This window comes from Astyanax mexicanus, chromosome 1, assembly GCF_023375975.1.
Source record: "Astyanax mexicanus isolate ESR-SI-001 chromosome 1, AstMex3_surface, whole genome shotgun sequence".
In the NCBI taxonomy this organism is placed as follows: Eukaryota; Metazoa; Chordata; class Actinopteri; order Characiformes; family Acestrorhamphidae; genus Astyanax; species Astyanax mexicanus.
In genome coordinates, this window is record NC_064408.1 from 126,679,318 (window position 1) to 126,701,482 (window position 22,165).

At 39.2% G+C, this 22,165-nt stretch overlaps 1 protein-coding gene across 1 annotated transcript; it reads right to left on the reverse strand.

Moving 5' to 3' along the window:
• Positions 1–138: 138 nt before the first annotated feature.
• On the reverse strand, positions 139–21,264 carry LOC125784841 (centrosomal protein of 85 kDa-like). The gene is made up of 14 exons (XM_049468653.1): positions 21,097–21,264; positions 19,096–19,154; positions 18,883–19,014; positions 12,065–12,424; positions 11,012–11,283; positions 10,686–10,813; positions 9,027–9,144; positions 7,865–8,050; positions 5,797–5,949; positions 5,238–5,392; positions 4,123–4,291; positions 3,031–3,138; positions 1,767–2,010; positions 139–812 (listed from the first exon to the last, which is right to left on the reverse strand). Exons 2-14 carry the CDS (start codon positions 19,133–19,135, stop codon positions 649–651), a joined length of 2,229 nt encoding a protein of 742 aa, XP_049324610.1. The 5' UTR covers positions 19,136–19,154; positions 21,097–21,264; the 3' UTR covers positions 139–648.
• Positions 21,265–22,165: the final 901 nt, after the last annotated feature.

A 22,165-nucleotide genomic window follows, 5' to 3' on the forward strand; every position in this document is an offset into this window, starting at 1 on the left:
TCTGAATGAGCCCAACTTAAACCCCCACTATTCTAATCAAGCTAGTCTCAAACCCTCACTCTAAATGTGTTGATCTTAAACCCCCACTATTCCAAATGGGTTGATCTTAAACCCTCAGTATTGAACTATACAGAGAAATCAAATACAAATTTTATTTTTAAAAATGTAATTTTAACTTCGCATAAAGGCACAACCTCAGCACAGGTGAGATATAAAGGCTGTAGTGTTCGCCCTCACGCTCATGTTAATCTGAGATGATGAGCACTCCTAAATCACTCCTAAATTCACACAAAAATACAGAAAACAAACAGATTAAAAACATTTTCAGTTGATTGTCAACCACATCACATCCGTTCCCCAACACCAGGGAACGCTAACGTCACACAGGAACACAAGCGGCTGCAGAGTTTAGAAAAATAGCAATATTACATCCTGTATATATAAAAATAAACCACTGTAGTGTCCGTTAGCATTAGCATTAGCATCAGCGTTAGTAATGTAGCCCTTTCAGAAGAAAAAGCATGAACAGAACCTGATCAGTGTTCCAGACGGTTCTGAAAGAAGGCACATGGTTCAAATGGTTCTTTTGGAGGAAAAGGCCCGAGCTGAATGAGTTTGGTCGGTTCCTCAGGTTCTGCAGGCCGCGGGTCACTGGGTGGTGCAGTTGTCCCCCATGTCCTGGGCGTAGCGGTCCGAGACGGTGGTCCGCAGGGCCTCCACGTCCCGGCGGAGCTGCAGCGCCTCCTGCAGTTTCTTCTGCAGAACAGCAGGACTGTTCCAGTCATCACACTGATCCAACACCACAGGAACCGCTGTGTGGAGACCAATGAACACCCACCCAAATTACCATTCAATAGTCTTTGGAAGATTTGTGTTAAATGTGCGGTATGTGTGCGGTAGGAGTGTATTCACAACCGATTCCCAGCAGCAGGGACAGGTTGGGGCCTTTGCTGTGTGTGGTGTGTGCAGTGTATGCAGTGTGTGTGTGTGGTATGAAGTGTGTAAGGTATGTGCAGTGTTTGTGGTGTGGTGCGGTATGTGTGTACTCACAGCTGATTCCCAGCAGCAGAGAGAGGTTGGGGTCCTTGCTGTGTGCGGTATGTGTGAGGTATGTAAAGTGTGTGGGGTGTGAACAGTGTGTGTGAGGTATGTGTTTGTACTTAAAGCTGAGTGTGTGCGGTGTGTGTGAGATATGTGCAGTGTGTGCGCGGTATGTGTGGTATGTGAGGTATATGTGGTGTGTGTCTGGTACATGCAGTGTGTGTGTACTTACAGCTGATTCCCAGCAGTAGGGAGAGGTTGGGGTCCTTGCCATGTGCGGTATGTGTGAGGTATGTGCGGAGTGTGGGGGGTGTGTACAGTGTGTGTGAGGTATGTGTGTGTACTTAAAGGTGAGTGTGTGCGGTGTGTGTGAGATATGTGCAGTGTGTGTGCGGTATGTGTGGTATGTGAGGTATATGTGGTGTGTGTCTGGTACGTGCAGTGTGTGTGATACTCACAACTGATTCCCAGCAGCAGGGACAGGTTGGGGTCTTTGCGGTGTGCGGTATGTGTGAGGTGTGTGTGTGGTACGTGCAATGTATGTGTGGTTTGTGTGTACTTACAGCTGATTCCCAGCAGCAGGGAGAGTTTGGGGTCCTTGCAGTGTGCGATATCTGTGGTGTGTGTGGGGTGTGCACAGTGTGTGCGCGGTATGTGTGGTATGTGAGGTATATGTGGTGTGTGTCTGGTACGTGCAGTGTGTGTGTGTGTGTGTGTGTACTCACAGCTGATTCCAAGCAGCAGGGAGAGGTTGGGGTCCTTGCCGTGTGCGGTATGTGTGAGGACGCTGCAGAGGGAGCTCAGGTCACTCAGGCAGGCTGCCATCTCTCTGTGGAGCTGCTGAGTGAGCTGGACCCCCGCCGGCTGCAGGGCTCCGCCCACCTCTCCATCAGCCCACCCCCCCGACGCCTGCAGACGCTCCCGCAGACCCACACCCTGCTCCATCAGATCCTGATTCTGCACCAACAGCTGAGAGAGAGACAGAGAGAGAGAGAGAGACAGGGAGGGAGACAGAGAGAGAGAGAGACAGGGGAGAGAGAATAACTCATTATACAGTCATTAATATCTAAACCACCGACAACAAAAGTGAGTACACCCCTAAATGTCCAAACTGAGCACTGCTTGTCATTTTCCCTCCAAAATGTCATGTGACTCGTTAGTGTTACTAGGTCTCAGGTGTGCATAGTGAGTAGGTGTGTTTAATTTTGTAGTACAGCTTTCACACTCATACTCTCATACTGGTTACTGAAAGTTCCAACATGGCACCTCATGGCAAAGATCTCTCTGAGGATCTTAAAAGACGAATTGTTGCGCTACAAGAAGAAGCCAAGGCTACAAGAAGATTGTCTACTGATTTCAGCTGCAGCACAGTGGCCAAAAATCATCCAGCGTTTTTATTAAAAGAGCAGCGTCCACTCAGAACAGACCTCATGTTGGTCACCCAAAAAAGCTGAGTGCACATAAAGCTCAGCATCATGTCCTAATGCTGCCTGTGAAAGATGTGTAGGTGTAGGAGTGCTGTTAACATTTCTGCAGAGATTGAAGAGGTGGGGGGGTCAGTCTGTCAGTGCTCAGACCATACGCCCATGACACTACATCAAATTGGTCTGCATGGCTGTCATCCCAGAGGATAGCCTCTACTAAAGTCTGTACACAAGAAAGCCCACAAACAGTGGCCTAACAGACACCTAACAGAGTGCGCGGCTGAGTTTATAGGTTGACTTTAATAGCTTCTATAGCTTGATCTTTAATTAAGGAAGTATCTCTGAAAACATTTTGTTCTTTGAGTTTTAATCAGAGGTGATATATTTGCATGTATGAATATTCAATCAATGATCTAAAGCAGGGCTAAATAGAAACACCGGAGCACTCACATGGCATTCATTCATACTAGAGGCACAACTAGACATTTAAAAATGAATTTAAAACTGATGGAATGAGAACTTTAAAGGGTAATAAACAGGTATTTAATAAAAGTGCATTACTGACCTCCTTCATGGCGGAGTGTAACTGCAGCAGCTCCTTCTCCTTCACCTCCAGCTCCTCCCTTAGAGCCTGACTACTGCTCTCCTCCTCACACAGCTGCTGCTGCACACTCTACACACAGACAGACAGACAGACAGACACAATTAAATATTATTACACTTATTGTAAACTATAATTAATAATATGTAAAATTTTATTCCTATCTTAAGTTCCGTTGTTTTAATTGTATGCATGTAAATCTTTCTTTTATTTTATTTTATTTTTTTATATATATATACACGTTTTCTGTTATATGCTCTGGCAACAGTGTTGCTTGTTACATTCATGCCAATAAAGCACTGTTAAACTAAATGGACACACAGAGCAAGACAGACAGACAGACAGACAGACAGACAGACAGACAGACAGAGAGAGAGAGGGAGAGAGAGAGAGAGAGAGAGAGAGAAACCGACAGAGACCAACAGAGAGAGAGATATAGACAAAGAGAAAGAGAGAGAGACATATACCCACACAAAGACAGAGAGAAACCGAGAGATAGAAAGAGACAGAGAAAGACAGACAGAGACCAACAGAGACAAATAGAGAGAGAGATAAAGACAGAGAGAGAAAAACAGACAGAGACCGAAAGAGAGAGAGACCAACAGAGAGAGAGAAAGAGAAAATAGAGAAAGAAAGACGGCAGAGAGAGAGAGCGAGAGAGACATATACCCACACAGAAAGACAGAGACAAACAGAGAGATAGAAAGAGAAAGACAGACAGAGACAGACAGAGAGAGAGATACCCACAAAGAGACAAGCAGAGTAAGACAGACAGAGAGATAGAGAAACAGATAGAGAAAGACAAACAGAACCTGACAAACAGAGACCAACAGAGAGAGAGAGAGAGAAAGATACAGAGAAAGAGAGAGAGAGAGACAGAGACTGACAGAAAGAGAAAGAAAGAGACAGAGACAGACACAGGAAGAAACTGGGAGAGAGAGACACAGAGCGTGAGACAGACAGGGACAGAGAGAAACAAAGAGAGAGCGTAAATTCCTGCATGATCCGATTGATAACTGATTGATCATTAAGTTAGCGTGATCTGATTGGTCGTACCCTGATCTGTGAGCCAAGCTGCTCCATCATCCTCAGCTGCTTCTCTATGACCTTCTTCAGCTTCTGCTGCTCCTCCCTCAGAGCAGCGTTCTCCTCTCTGAGCTTCTCCACATCCAGAGAGGGCAACCGAGCTCCATCCTCCAGCCCTTCCTGAACCCTCGCCTGCAGACTGAACACACATGGTTATATATTTACATCAGTGCGGTCAAGCGATTAAAAACATCGTCAGTGTGTCTTTGCTATCATAATGACGGGGAAAGTACACCATGCACGACTCAAAATGCACAAAAATGATGGGTGTGTTTAATGTTTGGGCGTAACGTGAAATAAACCAATCAGTGTCTCTTGCTCATCATTCCCTTTAAGAGTTAGGTGCGCTCTGTCTTTGGTGGATTGCTATTTTAATGGTGCAGCTACCTGGACATGTCCAACAAACTCTTCTCAGCAGAGTAAACTGAGCTGCTGGTTTCCAGTATAACAGTAATGTTATTTTATTTACTATTCTGTTTATTGTTCATGTAAAAGTTGGGTTTGTGCACTGCTGCGTTTCCTGTTGACTGTCTTTGTCTAGGTTGTAATCAGTCAGTGGAGCTCCTGTGTTTTCTGTTACCAAGATAGAGATAGCAATACTCCAAAAATGTACCTGAACACACCTCATTTCCAGCAGAAATTGACTAATTCATAATATTGAGGTATAAATCACAGGGCATCTTAAAATACAATACTATCATACTCGATACTCTGTAAAATCATATATATTTGTTTCATTATAGCGCCACCATAAGGAGTAATGAAGCAGAAATTCACTTGTTACAACACCGCAAAAAATATTAAGCATATAGAAAAACGTAAATAGTGCCTAATAAACGATAAATACTAGTATATAAGAAAATACATATACAAATGAAAAGAACACCTACACACCTACATAAAAACATTATATATGTTTCATACCATATATATCTATATATGTCTACATTAACTAGACAAGCTGTTTGAAGCTAAATGTCTTATTTAAAAGGGGTGTGACAGATATCAAACTCTACATACACCATACATATTTCCATCCACTGAGATTTGATTGAATACAGGTGTCTGAGTGGGGGCGGAGTTACCTGGTGACTGTGTTGAGCAGTTCTCTCTCTCTGCGTCTCTGTTCCTCCAGCTGGCTGTCTTTGCTGCGATTGGCTGATCGAGCCTCCTCCAGCTGGGCCTCCAATGCCAGCTCTGTAGCATGGAGCTCATCCACCTTCTGCTCCGCTGCCTCCAACTGTCCACAGATATACAATAGTAGTGTGTCAAACTACCTCCACCATGTTTGGAAGCTGCACTTTATCCTGGCTAGCTCTCACTGTGAGTGTAGATGATAAAACTACCTCCACCATGTTTGGAAGCTGCACTTTATCCTGGCTAGCTCTCACTGTGAGTGTAGATGATAAAACTACCTCCACCATGTTTAGAAGCTGTACTTTATCCTGGCTAGCTCTCACTGTGAGTGTAGATGATAAAACTACCTCCACCATGTTTAGACGTTGTACATTATCCTGGCTAGAACTACAAGTTGCTGATCTGCTACTAAACTATACTTTTAAACCACAAATAGGAAATTCTAACATTATGCATCAGTAGGTTTTGAACAATAAAGTTTGTGTGTGAATTATGAAGGAGTTTTACCCGTTTCCGCTGGTTCTGGTAGTCCTCCATGGTGGGCATGTCGGCGAGGTAGCGCTCGAGTGTTTCGATACGCTGCTGTTTCTCTCGGTTCTGCTCGCTCTCTTTCTGACACTTCTTCTTCAGGTTGTTGATGTGTTTATCTCGATTTCGAATCTGTAAGAACAGAAGCAAAAAGAGTACAGTCAGAACTCTGGTTTAAAATGTGTTAAAATTTAAACACTCTCCCATTTTTTAATTTACAGCATCAATCAATTACATGAAATCAGAAGAAAAAAGACAAACACTGCAGGATGTGGGAGGTACTGACAGGAACTGTACTAAATAGATGGGGATCCAGTGGGTTGCCAGGTGGTTGTAATGGAATAGGCGAGTGGTTGTGATATGGCTAGGGTGTTGGTATCGCAGGCCTGGGCGACATAGTAAAAATCGCAGATTGTGATATTTAAACACGATATTCATCAAAATGCATCAGTAGTGACAGATCCTTAAAAACTACTTTTCAAGAGATTTTTATTAAAAATACTGTAATTCTAAATAATGTAATTGTAATTCATCCAATTAGACTTGACTTATAATGACGTTACTGTTATCAAATTTATACTGTTTTTGAGCACTGAGTTAATTACATATGCTATATGCTATACATATGCTATAATGCTATAATGTTGCAAGTTGGTTGCTAAATTGTTCCTATGGTATTCCAAGTGGTTGCTATGTAGTTGCTAAGTGGTTGCAATGGTGTCTCTAAATAGATGCAAAGAGGGTACTGCAATGTTGCTTGATGGTTGCTATGGTATGCCAAGTGGTTGATATGAAGTTGCTAGGTGGTTGTGTTCAGTATGGTACTGCTAAATGGTTGCTTATATGTAGCTAAGTGGTTGCTAAATTGTTGCTATGATATGCTATGTAGTTGCTAAGTGGTCAGCATGGTACCGCTAAATGATGGATAATGTTTCAAGCTCACCCCTAAATTGTTACTATGATATGCCAGGTGGTTGCTATGAAGTTGCTAGGTGGTTGAAATGGCACTGTTAAATGGTTGCTATAATGTTGCAAATTGATTGCAAAATTGTTGCTAATGGCTGCAATGGCGTTACTAGATAAATGCAAGGAGGTTACTGCAATGCTGCTTGATGGTTGCTATGGCATGCCATGTGGTTGATAAGAAGTTGCTAAGTGGTCAGTATGACAATGCTAAATGGTTGCTATAACGTTGCAGGGTCATTTCAAAATTGTTGCTATGTTATGCTAGGTGGCTGCTACGATGTTGCTAAGTGGTCAGCATGGTACTGCAAAATCGATGCTATGACATAAGTGGTATAGTATAATACTGCTAAATGGTTGCTATAATGTTGTGAGGTGGTTGCTAAATTGATGCTTTGACATCCCAGGTGGTTGCTATGAAGTTGCTAAGTGGTTGCTAAATTGTTGCTATGATATGATATGCGGTTGCTTTTTGTTTATCTGTCTTTTGATTTCTTCTTTTACAGTTTTTTAGTTATTTGTATAGTTTTACAGTTATTTAGTATCTAATTTTTACTGTTTTGTGTGTTGAATTAGTTTTATTTATTTATCTGTTGTTGATTTTTGTCCTAGAATGTCCCCTCGGGGATCAATAAAGTATTATGTCTGTCTGTCAGTCTCTATCTATCTATCTATTGATTTTCTTACCTATGATTTTAAGATTTCAACCATTGAACTTTTAGTTTTATTTTACTTGATTTATATCTTATTGATTAAATCTTATATATATTGTTTAAAAGCTACACTATGTTTTAGCTTGACTACATTGTAAATGAGGGCCACCCTAAATGCACTCAAAGTTGAAATAAAGGTTAATTGATTGAAATGACGGACATATCCTCTGCTCTTTGCTTACGCCCACTGGTTCTCCAGCTTCCACTAGCGGGATTCTGACATCTAGTGTTTTAACAATGCAACTGCATGAGATTTCCTAATAAACAGGATGTACAATCGTCTCCTCCCTTCAGGCACATGGTCACATTTTTCCATCATGATGCTTTATTACATTATTAGGTTTGAGTAAATACGGAATCGGGGATCTCACCCGGTCCTCCTGCTTCTTCAGCTCCTCACTGTGTTTCTCTCGGCTCTCCTTCAGAGTCTCGCTCAGCCGCTGGGTCTCCACCTCTACAGCCGCCAGTCGACGCTCCGCCTCCAGCTTCTCCTGAGCCAGAGAGTCGCTGCACTCCGCAAACTGAGAGCGCAGGAACGCGTTCTCGCGCTGAGCCTCCTGACAAATATTCATTTTAATGATCATATTAAAATAAACCTCTCAATAGTAACTTTATACTATTATACAATACCAGTGAAACACCTTTCCTTCAGTGTGTTTTCTTTATTTTTATGATTTTTTACATTTTCAAAGTATCATATCAGTATCCGATTCAATGCATCATATCAGTATTGAAATTAATGTCTTGTATCAGTACTGAATGTGAAAGTCTTGTTTTAGTATCAAATTCAAAGTACCATATTGGTATCAATTTTAAAGTATCGTATTAGTATCAAATTCAAAGTAATGTGTCAGTATCGAATTCAGAGTATCATTAATATCAAATTCAAATTATTGAATTGTAAGTATTGTATCAGTATCACATTAAAAATTTCGTATTGGTTCCAAACTTAAAGTATTGCATCAGTATTGAATTCAAAGTATTTTATCTTTATCGAATTCAAAGTATTGTATCAGTATCAAATTCAAAGCATTGTATCGATATCGAATTCAAAGTGTCGTATTAGTATTGACTTTAAAGTATCATATCAGTATTGAATTTAAAGTATTGTATCAGTACTGAATTTAAAATGTTGTTTCAGTATTGAATTCAAAGTATAGCATCAGTACGGTATCAAATTCAAAGTATCGTATCAGTATGAAAAAAAAAATTGTAGTGGTATTGAATTCAAAATATCAAATTGGTATCGAATTCAAAGTGTCGATTGAGTATGAAATCCAAAGTAATATACTAGTACTGAATTCAGAGTAAAATATCACTATCAAATTCAAAGTATCTTATCAGTGCAGTGTCAAATTCAATGTATAGTATTGGTATTGAATTCAATGTAATGCATCGGTACTAAAATCAAAGTATCTTATCAGTGTGGTATCATATTCAATGTAATGTATCAGAATCAATGTCTGAAAATGTCTGACACTGTGTGTGTGTGTGTGTGTGTGTTTTAAACAGCAGTGTGTACAGTGTACAGACCTGCAGTCGTAGCAGACAGACGTCGGTAAACGGAGCTCCTCGGCCCATCAGAGCGCTGTGTATCTGCAGCTCGCTCTCTCTGAGACGCTGCTCCAGCTGACACAGCTGCTGCTTCTGCCTGAAACACAAATATTCACCAACAACTTTAACTCACACACTCGCTTCTAAACAATGCTTAGAATCATTGATTCCAGTCTGCACTCGACTAATAAGCCGATTCACTCAGTGAGTCGACTCTGCACTCAAACCAAAAGAGTGAGATCCTCAAAGCGTCCAAACACCACACAGATCACATGATTAAATCATTCATGAAATATCAGAGGATTTTAAAGTTTAAACGTCTCCAAGTCATAATTTTGGTATTGGGACAACAGTACTCATTACGGTTAGTTGCTATGTACAATGTGAATTTAAGAAATAAAACTTTTCTAAAAAGTAAAATATTCTATAACTGCAACCCTAATCTGTAGGGGTGTCACAATTTCGATATTTTATCGAAATCGATCGAAATTATGTCATGGTCTCGAGCCTCGAAGTCAAAAAGAGGATCGACGATCCCTCCCTCTAAGCTACACAAGCGCGCGTGTATACAAATGGCACAGTGCACTGTAGCCCAGGGTTTTTCAACAGAGAGAGCGGCTGTTTTTTATATACTCTGATATTTTATTATTGTTTTATATCTATCTATCTATCTATCTATCTATCTATCTATCTATCTATCTATCTATCTATATATATATATATATATATATATATATATATATATATATATATATATGTATCTATATAACAATAATAAAATAAATGAAGAAAATTGTAAAAAGTAAAAGTTAAAAAAAAAGATAATCGAGAATCGAATCAAATCGTGACCCTAAAATCGGAAATAAAATCGAATCAAGGATTTAGAGAATCGGGACACCCCTACTAATCTGTATGTCTTTTTGTGCAAAAAAGTCATTAAATTTCACCAGAAGTCAGAAGTACAAAATGTTGCAATTAATAAAGAGAGGTGTGAATCCAATATTAGATTAGGGCAGACATAATCTGAGATACTGAAGTGACATAGGCAATTACAGGATTCCCATTGGTAGATATAATATAAATATGAAATTAACACAGTCAGCTATGTTAAATGTGTCTCAGTAACTAAAGAAATAATAATATTTAGGGTTTATACACTTTTTAACCAATACATTTCCATAATTTTTTCATGACTTTTCCATGCCTTCAAGACAAATTGTCATGACGATACAGACAATAAAACCAAAAATTTAAATTAGATAATAGTATGTCTTAAATGCATAAGATAAAACGTCGACGCAAAATCTTTAATTTTAAAACGTGTCAGATCCTGACAATTACTGAATTAACTCTGAGGCGATGTATTTGTTAGCTCAAAATAGATTTTATCCATCGATAAAAGGGAACACAAAGGATTGTAGACCAAATTTCCATGACTTTTCCAAAACTTTCTGGGTATTTTTATTTTCCCAAAACTTATCCAGGCCTGGAAATTGCCATTTTTAAATTCCATGATTTTTCCTGGTTTGTCATGATCGTATGAATCATGAATATTTAAAAAAAAGCACATAATATAATGGTTAAAATTATTTTTAAGAAATGGTAAAGAAAATTGGCGGAAGCTGATTGGTGGAATACCTTTCGATGATGAGCTCCTTTTCTTTCAGCAGATTCTCATTGGCCTTCACAACCGCCTCCCATTTACTCTCTGTCTGTAGAGGAGGCGGGTACAGAGCGGAGTACTGACCACTCCCACCAGTCATTAACTACAAAAGGAGAGGACAATTAGAGATGCTAATCGTTTTAATTCTAAAATAATATTGCATTACTGGTCCCAAATTAATTGCATGCATTAATGCTTTACAGCCCTAATAACCCTTGTAAATACTTTAATTTTAAATTATGATGTGCAGTAAGTCTATATATTGTGTATAACATGAACAAACACTAATGTAACTGCTCACCTGCATCTGCTCCACCTGCAGCCGCAGACTCTCCAGTTTCTGTTTGTGCTGCTGCCAGCCTGAAGGGTCTCCAGGGGCCCCGGGGCCCGAGGGGACGCCCCGTTTACCGCAGGGGTCCGAGGAGCAGGGAACGCCCGGTCTGGCTTCAGGAAGAACCTTATAGGTCTGTTCTAAAGAACCGCAGTAACCATCACTCCGACACTCAGCGTCGTCCCTGAGACCGGTCATGTGCAGCTGCATCCGTACATCCGGACTATAACCTCCCATCAGACCTGCAGCGTACATAACATCATTACTGAGAGAGTGTCTACCTGTAATTAACTCTATAAACCCAAATAAATATTAATAAAGTCAGTGATCAGTGAGTGTCTACCTGTAATTAACTCTATATAACATTAGAATATTAAACCCAAATAAACATAAATAAAGTCAGTGATCAGTGAGTGTCTACCTGTAATTAACTCTATATAACATTAGAAAACTAAACCCAAATAAACATAAATAAAGTCAGTGTTCAGTGAGACTATCTTCCTGTAATTAACTCTATTTGGGTTTAGTATTCTAATGTTATATAGAGTTAATTACAGGTAGACACTCTCACTGATCACTGACTTTATTAATGTTTATTTGGGTTTAGTATTCTAATGTTATATAAACATTAATAAAGTCAGTGATCAGTGAGAGTGTCTACCTGTAATTAACTCTATATAACATTAGAATACTAAACCCAAATAAACATTAATAAAGTCAGTGATCAGTGAGAGTGTCTACCTGTAATTAACTCTATATAACATTAGAATACTAAACCCAAATAAACATTAATAAAGTCAGTGATCAGTGAGAGTGTCTACTTGTAATTATCATTATATAACATTAGAATACTAAACCCAAATAAACATAAATAAAGTCAGTGATCAGTGAGAGTGTCTACCTGTAATTAACTCTATATAACATTAGAATACTAAACCCAAATAAACATTAATAAAATCAGTGATCAGTTAAGAGTGTCTACCTGTAATTAACTCTATATAACATTACAATACTAAACCATACCTCCCAGTAAGCCGGACTGGTTCAGGGTGGGCTCCACAGCAGGGGTCTCGAACCGGTGTCCATCGTCCAGTCGGGTCTGGTCAGCACTGGGGAAGAGGGAGTGGTCGAGGCCGTTGACGAGGCTGCGGTAGCGACTCAGACAGTCCTGTTTAGCTCCGCCCCCCTCTGCGTTGACTCCGCCCTGCAGGTCCAGGTTGGGGGACGATACGGATTTGGACAGGGAGGATTTGGAGCTGGAGGAACTGGACCGGGTCGACGATGCCGGGGGACCGGCGGTGGACGGCATGACATGAGCCGTCGGGATGGGGATCTGACTCCTGATTGGCTGGAAGGACGGACTGCTGCTGGAGCTGCACAGCTCTACGAAAAAAAAAAAAGAGCAAGAAAGGGGGCGGAGTTAGTTTAGGAGGATATTTAATTACATTACATTTACATTTAAGGTATTTAGCAGACGCCCTTATCCAGAGCGACTTACAACAGTGCTTCGATGTTACTTCAAATATCCAGAGCTAGTTTGTAGACTATAGGATCAAGAGATACACAGAGCTTGATCATGTTTAGAACCCTAGGAACCTTTTTTTTTTGGATTAGTTTAGGAACTCTTTGAAAAGACGAGTCTTCAGTCGACGTTTGAAGACTGTGAGTGACTCTGCTGTTCTGACAACCAGTGGAAGTTCATTCCACCACCTTGGTGCTCCAGCACAGAGATTTCAACGCTCACTCAATTCTGATTATAGACATTATTGCCAAAAAAAAAAGAAGAACACAAAAACTCTGGGATGAGCCTAAAAATGCAGATTTTGAAACAATATATGGACAAAAAGTCATGGGACATGGGTTTTTTTCTGAAATGTCTCTGTAACTGCCTCTACTGGTTAAAGGGTTTGATTAAAAAAAAAAAAAAACAGCAATGGGTTTAGCTTTAGTTTTCCAAGTTTAGCTCTTCAGGTTTAGCCTCAGATTAACCTATAACTGTCCACGTTTAGTTTCAGCCTTAAGTCTTGGGTTTGGCTTTAACTTTCCAAGTTTGGCTTTAGCTTTAGTTTTAACTCTAAAGATTTGGCTTTAGAATGAAGTCTACTGGTTTAGATTTAGGTTCAACTTTCTATGTTTAGCTTCAGCTTTAATTCTACAGATTTGGCTTTTCTTTTACATCTCCAGGTATAGCTTGACCATTAACCCCCTAGGTTTGGCTTTAGATTTAACTCTCTCTGTTTAGCTTTAGCTTCAACTCTCCAGGTTTGGCTTTAGCTCTAACTCTCCAGGTTTAGCATTATCATAAAGCCTAGGTTAAGCTTTATTTCTCCAGGTTTTAGTTTAGCTTTAACTTTCCAGGTTTAGCTTTAGCCTTAACTCTACAGGTTTAGCATTAGCATGAATCCTACAGGTTAAGCTTTATTTCTCCAAGTTTTGGTTTAGCTTTAACTCTTCAGGTTTGGCTTGAGATTCAACTTCCCAGGTTTGGCTTTAGCTTTAACTCTCCAGGCTTGGCTTAGTTTTAACTTCACCGATTTGGCTTAAGATTTAATGCTTCAGGTTTGGCTTGAGTTTTAGCTCTCCATGTTGAGCTTTAGCTTCAACGCTACAGATTTGACTTTCGCTTTGCTTTTTTGGGTTTAACTTTAGCTTTAAAGTCTCCTGGTTTAGCTTTAGCTTCAACGCTACAGATTTGACTTTCGCTTTGCTTTTTTGGGTTTAACTTTAGCTTTAAAGTCTCCTGGTTTAGCTTTAGCTCTAACTCTCCAAGTGGGTCTTTAACTTGAAGCCTACAGGTTAAGCTATATTTCTCCAAGTTTTTGTTTTCCTTTAACTATCCAGGTTTAGCTTTAGTAAGAAGTGCACATGATTAGCTTTTGCTTTACGTCTCCAGGTTTGGCTTTAGCTTTATCTAGCAAAAATGCTCATGCTAGCATTGTGATTGGCCAGAAGTATGCTGACAGATGCTGACCCATTTTTAAGGCCGACTATTAGATATTATTTAGAGTTTGGGACGATAGTTATAACATTTTACATGCTTTGTACATTAAAGCTGGGTGGGCTTTGAGGAACCAGAAAAAATATATTATATATATATATATATATAAAACTCAGATTTAGCTAACTTTGAGTAGAAAAATAGTGTCCACTAATATTTGGACATGCATTCTAATACCAGTACGCATCCCAGAGTTAACCCAACTCACCTGAAGCTCAGCAGCACAAACAGAACCACCACCACAGACTCCCAGCAGCGGCATGTCCGTCCGCGGGCCCGCGACCCGAAACACAGGCTGAAACACAGGCTGCACAGGGTTCTACAGTCCCGCCCTGCATTTCTACACCCAGCCCGGTCCGTCCAAACACCAGCGCCAGCCCGGGCAAGGTGAACCTGTAGTGTCCGGACTAAACCAGCGCCCACGCAGAAAGGTTACGGATATTTATAGAACCGGTTCAGATTACACAGATCCGTCTCCTGTCCTGCATTTAAACCCCACTTCCACAGCGCTGTTCATTATAAACACTCAACACCAGCACTCCAGATCCACACAGACCATAATAAACCCAATTTAAACCAGTGTTCAGCACCAAAACCAGTATATACACACCAACCAGCTGCTGTCTACACTGCAAAAAAGATCTCTCAGCAAGTTAAATCCTCTTAAATACAGTCTAAATACGCAATAAATAGCTTTAGATACAAAATCTCCATTTAAAATAGAGCTGTTTATTGGCAGGAACTTGGCAGGTCATACGATACACTTCACTTTACAGCAGGATGCGATTTAATAAATCACAATATACTGTGATACTGTGAAAAGGCATTAAAATGTAATTGCTTAAAATGTAACTGTTTAAAACAGATATAAAAAATATTTTTTTTTACATAAAATATCAATATAAGTCTACCATAATATCTTAATTGCTGTGTTAAAGATGCACAAGCTGACGTTAATAAGTATGCTAATCAATAGGGAAAATCAACAATCAGTATAATTTTTAAGTGACTGACACTACTAACATAATATTAATAAAAAATGCACCAATCGAATGCTGATTATTTTATTTACATTTAAATAATCATTAATGAAAGTTTTTTTTAAAAATCGCACAGATCACATGGTTTACACGTATATGCACTGTTTGAAATGTGCATGTACGTATATTTAAAAATATTTTAAATATGTTGTTTTCATTAATATGTGTAATAGCCAATTAATATCCTACATTAAAAAATGTAACATATTTGTTCATTACCGTAATTACAAAATTACTGAAATTTTCGAGATTTTGTTTTTCAATATTGTTTTTTTACTACTGACACCAATCTTAGAGAATCTGAAAACTACATAAAAAGAAAATCGATTCTGTGTTTCTGTTTTGGGAAAAAAAATGTGATATTCTTTCACCCCTAAATAAAAATGCAGTGTGAAACTTCTCCTAAACATTTAAAATTTTCAAAAAGAAACAAAAAACTAGCAATTTTTCCTTAATTTTGCCCATTTGGTTTAACTGTAACTTTGTGGGTTTTTTTTTTTTTTAACAAAAAATATTTAAAAACTATAAATGTAGTATTTCAGTTGCCATTTGATTGAATCATTAATATGTAATTGGTTTAATATCAATAATTCAATGGCTATTTTCATCAATTCATTATTAGCCAAATAATTTCAGTTGAACTAAATCTAGAACAGGAAATCTCTGAGCACTGATTATTTAGGCTTGTTGTTAGCATCATGCTAACAGGTAGAATATATACGTTCCTTGTACACTGGATTTGTAGTTAGCTACATTAGCCCTGTAGCGTAAGAAGCTCATTTCTGTCTCTAAACAGGACCTGTCTGAGCTGTAAATCAGATTCTCCCCAGGCTATTCTCTTTTAACAGCCAGGCAACAGCAGTTAGCGAAAACAGTTAGCAAACAGAAGCCGCTACGTTCTCCCTGAGGCTACGTTCTTTAGAGTTCTCCCTCACAGTCAGGACAAGTTTAAACAGTTACGCTGCTTTACCATCTACTCCAAACACAGATAACCCCACCAACACAGAGTCTATACACTCTAACACAGTGTTCCCACAGGTTTCACAGTTAAATTTCAGACTATTTAAGAGTTTTAAGAGCATTCTTAGTGAAATTTTAGACCAAAACCTTCTAATCCTCAAAAGACTTTATTTATATTGATTCAGTTATAGAAAAAGATTAAATTAAATCAGACGGATAGATTTGCTGTGCAAATAGTGAGCAAACAGGCCCGATTTTTGCTGCAGTTATCATGAGATTTGTAGTTTAATCACCACGCGTCTATGCTTCTCAGAAATTAAGGAAAAATAAAATTAAGACCTTGGATGGAAATCTATCCAGTTTTTAGTCTTTTTTATCTTACATTTATTTTTGTATGTATTGTGCATTGTTACACATATCATAACACCCAGGAACCCTAGTTGCTATAGTATTTCTATGTTGTTTGTATGGTATTGCTAGGTGGTCAGTACAGTGTTGGTAAGTGGTAGCAACTATACCAATCACCTAATAATGCAATAGCAACACTTTACCAACCACCTAGTAATACCTTAGCAACACCATACCAACCACCTAGTAATGCAATAGCAACCATTTAGCAACACTATATCGACAATCTAGTAAATCCAATCGCAAAAACTTAGCAACACCATACTAAACACCTATTTATACAATAGCAACGCTTTACCAACCACCTAGTAATACCTTAGCAACACCATACTAACCACCTATTTATACAATAGCAACAATTAAACAATTACTAGGTGGTTGACATGGTGTTGCTAAGTGGTTGCTATTGTATTACTAGGTGGTTGGCATGGTGTTGATAAGTGGTTGCTATTGTATTACTAGGTGGTTGGCATGGTGTTGATAAGTGGTTGCTATTGTATTACTCGGTGATTTACAGACCTTAGGACGCTTAGCACTTCCATCTATAAAGATAAAAGTGAAAACCAGTAGTTGTAAAGGGTACAGCTTGAAAAACTGCAATCAAAGACCAACTGTTGATCAACTCTAAATAAAAGCATTTAACACTATTATTGTACCTTAATAAACATGTTTATTTTAATATAATGCCCATTAATTCTAGAATTCCTCACATTTTACCAAAATACAATCCCAATCCAGAGCCAAATACTTAAAATAACTGAAAGTATAACTGAATGTATTGAATATGGATGAGCTGAATATGTAGTGTAGTAGGAGATGTACAGTATTTACAGCATTTTACTGACTAATGTTCATTACAGGGAGCTGCTGTCAGTTTATTGTATTCAAGCTGAGCACAAAGGGCAGAACACTACAGATACTGTAGGCCGTACTGTAGGCTGTAGGCCGGCAGTGCAGTGCGTAGGATGATGTTCACCAGGTGGAGGCTTTATATCATATAAATAAATATATATTTATAAATCAAATAAATTGAAATTAAGAAATATATTGGGATATAAATTCTGTCTGTATCATTCAGCACTCTGTGGAACTATTATATAATCTATTTTATATTTATATTAATTAAAATTAAAAGTGGTCCTAAAGCTGCAGTGCTGCTCAGATATGATCCCTCTCCCTCAGCCCAGCCGAACAGCTGATCTCTAACTGAGTCAGAGCAGAGGGAGGGACGGAGGGAAAGAGGGAGGAGGAAGAGTTTCACTCTTTCCATTCAGCCTTCCAGTTCATGCCCTCTTAACGAGGAACCCCAACTCAAACACAGCTGCTGGGAATTCTGGGAATGGAACAGAACATCACACACACTTCCAGTTCTCCACAGAGCTCAGTGACCTCATCACTCCAGCTAAATATACCAGAGCCTGGAAACAGCAGGACAACACTGTCCACAACACACACCATACCGCACACCATACCATACCACACACCACAATATACCTAACCTCATCACTCCAGCTAAATATACCACCACCTCAGCCTGGAAACAGCAGGACAACACTGTCCACAACACACCCTACCGCACACCATACCATACCGCACACTGTACTATACCACACACCACAATATACCTCACCTCATCACTCCAGCTAAATATACCACCGCCTCAGCCTGGAAACAGCAGGACAACACTGTCCACAACACACCAGACCACACACCATATCATACCACACACAATATACCACACCACAATATACCGCACCTCATCACTCCAGCTAAATATACCTCCGCCTCAGCCTGGAAACAGCAGGACAACACTGTCCACAACACACCCTACCGCACACCATACCATACCACACACCACAATATAACATACCTTACTATACGACACCACACACAGTACCACACCTTAATTTACCACACCAAACACTTCTTCATTCTAGCTGAAAATACCCCCGCCTCAGCCTGGAAACAGCTGGACAACACTGTCCACCACACACCATACCGCACCTTACCATACCACACACCTGCCACACACCACACCATACCACACACAATATACCGCACCTCACCACTCCAGCTAAAAATATCCCCACGTCAGCAGGACAATTTGCACGTGTCCTTCATTTTTTTCTGCATTGACAAAAAATCGGATCGGCAGATATTCAAAAAAAAAAAAAAAAAAAAAAAATTAAAAAAGTGACTGGGACACCCCTTATTTTTTTTAGAATTAAATCACAGATCTCTGAAACCTAATTCAATTTAATTGAAAGGTGTCAAAGATTCCCACCCCTAATATCAATAAACTTTTGATTTAATAATAATAATTATGATAATAATAATAATAATAATAATAATAATAATAATAATAATAATGACCAACTGTACTGATCTATGGGTTTATTGAACGCACACCACCGTACAGTTCCAAACACCCTCACCTTCTGCGCTGTCCGAGACCGTGGTGCCCAGCCCGGTGTCCGCGTGATCGGCTCGGCTCGGCTTCCAGCCAAAGCGGCTCTGGAATTTCTCTGATATAGCTGGCGTCTGGAACTCCATGTCCGAGAGTCCGGCTACAACAGAAGAACACACTCAGTCAGGGTTCTGCTGCAGCTGGGGAACAGGGCATTACTGCAACGCTGAGGGATTTTTACCTTTAGCTCTGGAGCTCTGATACCTCTGAGACGTCGTCATTCCACACTCACCTGCTCATCTGCAGAAACAACAGCATGATCACTCTAAACGTTAGCGAATACTGGCATGCACTGGCAGACAGAGGCTCTGGATTTAGATGTGGTAAGAGGTGGTGGTCCCAGCTGAGCAGGTCCCATCTGATATAGACCAGTGGTTCTCAGACTTTTTAGACTATGTACCTCCAATAAAAAAACTACAACTCCCAGGTACCTACAATCCATTTCACAGGAATACATGTAGCTACAACACACACAATCAGGATTTAAACACAGAAAAATAAACAACAAGAGAGCCAATCAGTGAACCGCAGTGTTTACTTCATTATTTATCTATTAACTGTAGTGCAAAAACTGTAGTAAATTGTTGGTAAGTATTGTTTGATAGAGCAGATCTTTTGGTGTTCCACAGGATTTTACTCTAGGACCAATAAAACTGATGTTGTTAATTATTAATAATTATAAAAATGTAGTTTTAGTAGTGAAGGACTTAAGTGTAGCTTACAGGTTCAGGTAAAGACTAACAAGTAAATAAAATAATATTATATAGACAATTACAGATACAAGAAACTTTATACATTTTACTCCTTACTATTTTAACGCAAGCAGATTTTTTTTTTACCATCAATTATCCATCAACAGTGCTCAACTACCCATCAACCGCTCTCAACTACCTATCAACTACCCATCAACCGCGCTAAACTGCACTCAAGTACCCATCAACCGCTCTCAACTGCAATCAACTACCCATCAACTACCCTTCAACCATGCTCAAATACCCATTAATTAAGCTCAACCACACTCAACTACCCATCAATTACCCATCAACCACACTCAACTACTTATCAACTACCCACCAACCACACTCAACTACCCATCAACTACCCATCAACCACACTCAACTACCCATCAACTACCCATCAACCACACTCAACTACCCATCAACTACCCATCAACCACACTCAACTACCCATCAATCACACTCAACTACCCATCAACTACCCACCAACCACACTCAACTACCCATCAACCACACTTAACTACCCATCAACTACCCATCAACCACACTCAACTACTTATCAACTACCCACCAACCACACTCAACTACCCATCAACCACACTCAACTACTTATCAACTACCCACCAACCACACTCAACTACCCATCAACCACACTCAACTACCCATCAACTACCCATCAACCACACTCAACTACTTATCAACTACCCACCAACCACACAACTACCCATCATTCTGTCTATAGGGGGAGAGAGAGACACATATCTAAACATTTATCTGTTTGTATTTACAATATATGCAGACACACAACATGGGTATACATTTTACGTTTCATGAAATACATTTAAAAGTAAATAAAATAATAGTAATAATGTACCCCACATCAAATCATTAAACCATAAATCCAATAATATACAGCAAATATATAAATATATATATTCATTTCTCAGTGTCTACTGCTCTAATATGTATTTGTGATAAAAAAAAACCTTAATATAAACACTATAAATATATTTGCTATTTCACTGTTTAAATTACAGTACGTATTTCTGAACTGTTCTATAACTAATCCAGCTCTGTTTAAAGTGTTTAAATCTGATTTAGAGAGAAATAAAAAGCTCTGTCGGGTTAAAAACGAATTCTTTCAGAAGTCAGGAAACAGAAAGACATTAATTAAATTCATTTAGTTGTGCAATGTCTTCTAATAAAGAGAGAAAATCGGTAAAAGTCAGTAAAATAAGGTGATTTAGTGAGAGAGTAAAAATCCAACCCGGGATTTCGTTCCTGATCCTGAGCGCTGAGTCTGAGCGGAGCTGCAGCAGAGCCAGTCCCGCGGTTGGCGCAAAATCTTGGGGTGGATTATTACTTTCTAGATCTGGATTACCCGCCTATACCTAAAACACGGTAAATATTACTGTTTTTAACACTCACACAGCCCGGAAACATACCTGAACATGTCCGCGCACAACCCTCCCTCGTCTCTATATATCAGGGACACTGTTAAACAGGTTAAATCGGATTAATAACCGGATTTAATTCGGTGTTTTGAGCGCTGCAGATCAGATACTCCGCCGCTGCTGCTGCTGTTGTTAAGCACTTAACGAGCGCGCGCTTCGTCTCCGCGGTTTATGTTGGAGCAGTGAAGCGCAGCAGCGCCCCCGCAGGACAAAACCCAGAACTGCAGCTCTTTAACGCTCGCCGCATGTGGGCGTGTCCGTGACACAATGTGCTCGAAAGTGCATTTTTAATTATTATTGTAAATATTACTATTATTTTTATTTATTTTTGTATTACTATTAATATTATTATCGTCATTATTACTAAGATTATTAATATGGTGGTGACAATGAAAATTATGTTTTTTTTTAAATGTGAATATATTAATTTACATATATAGTAGGGGTGTAACGGTACAGAAGATTTTCGGTTCGGTATGTTTTCTTTTTTTTGGAAGAGATGGAAAGAGATGGAATGTTGTAACGGGATCAAGCACTTTTATTAAATACTTAAAACCAGGATTATACTACTGTCATCATGAGAGATCCCATCTTTTGTTTTTTGTTGGAACAAAAAAACACTTTATTAAGAGCAAAAACAACAGTATTAATTTAACTGCTTAAACTACACATGAGAGAGAGAGAGAGAGAAAGCGCATGAGAGAGAGAGAGAGAGAGAGAGAGAGAGTGCGAGAGATAGAGAGAGTGCATGTGCGAGAGAGAGGGAGAGAGAGAGAGAGAGGGCGCATGCACGAGAGAGACAGAGAGAGGGCGAGAGAGAGCGCACGTGCATGCGTTTAAGTAAAGAATACACATACCATAACATCCCTAATATAAAGTTAACTGGGTCAGATTTTATCAAACTTTCGCTAGTAACGATAGTAGTGACAATCAAATTAAAATCCTTCCCTCTCAAACCATGTAAATGTTGTCCGGTAAGATATTTTCCCTCCAAATCTTCACTGTTTTATAACATAAGAACTGTTAATAATATCCATTATCACTGATGAATTGTGACCCA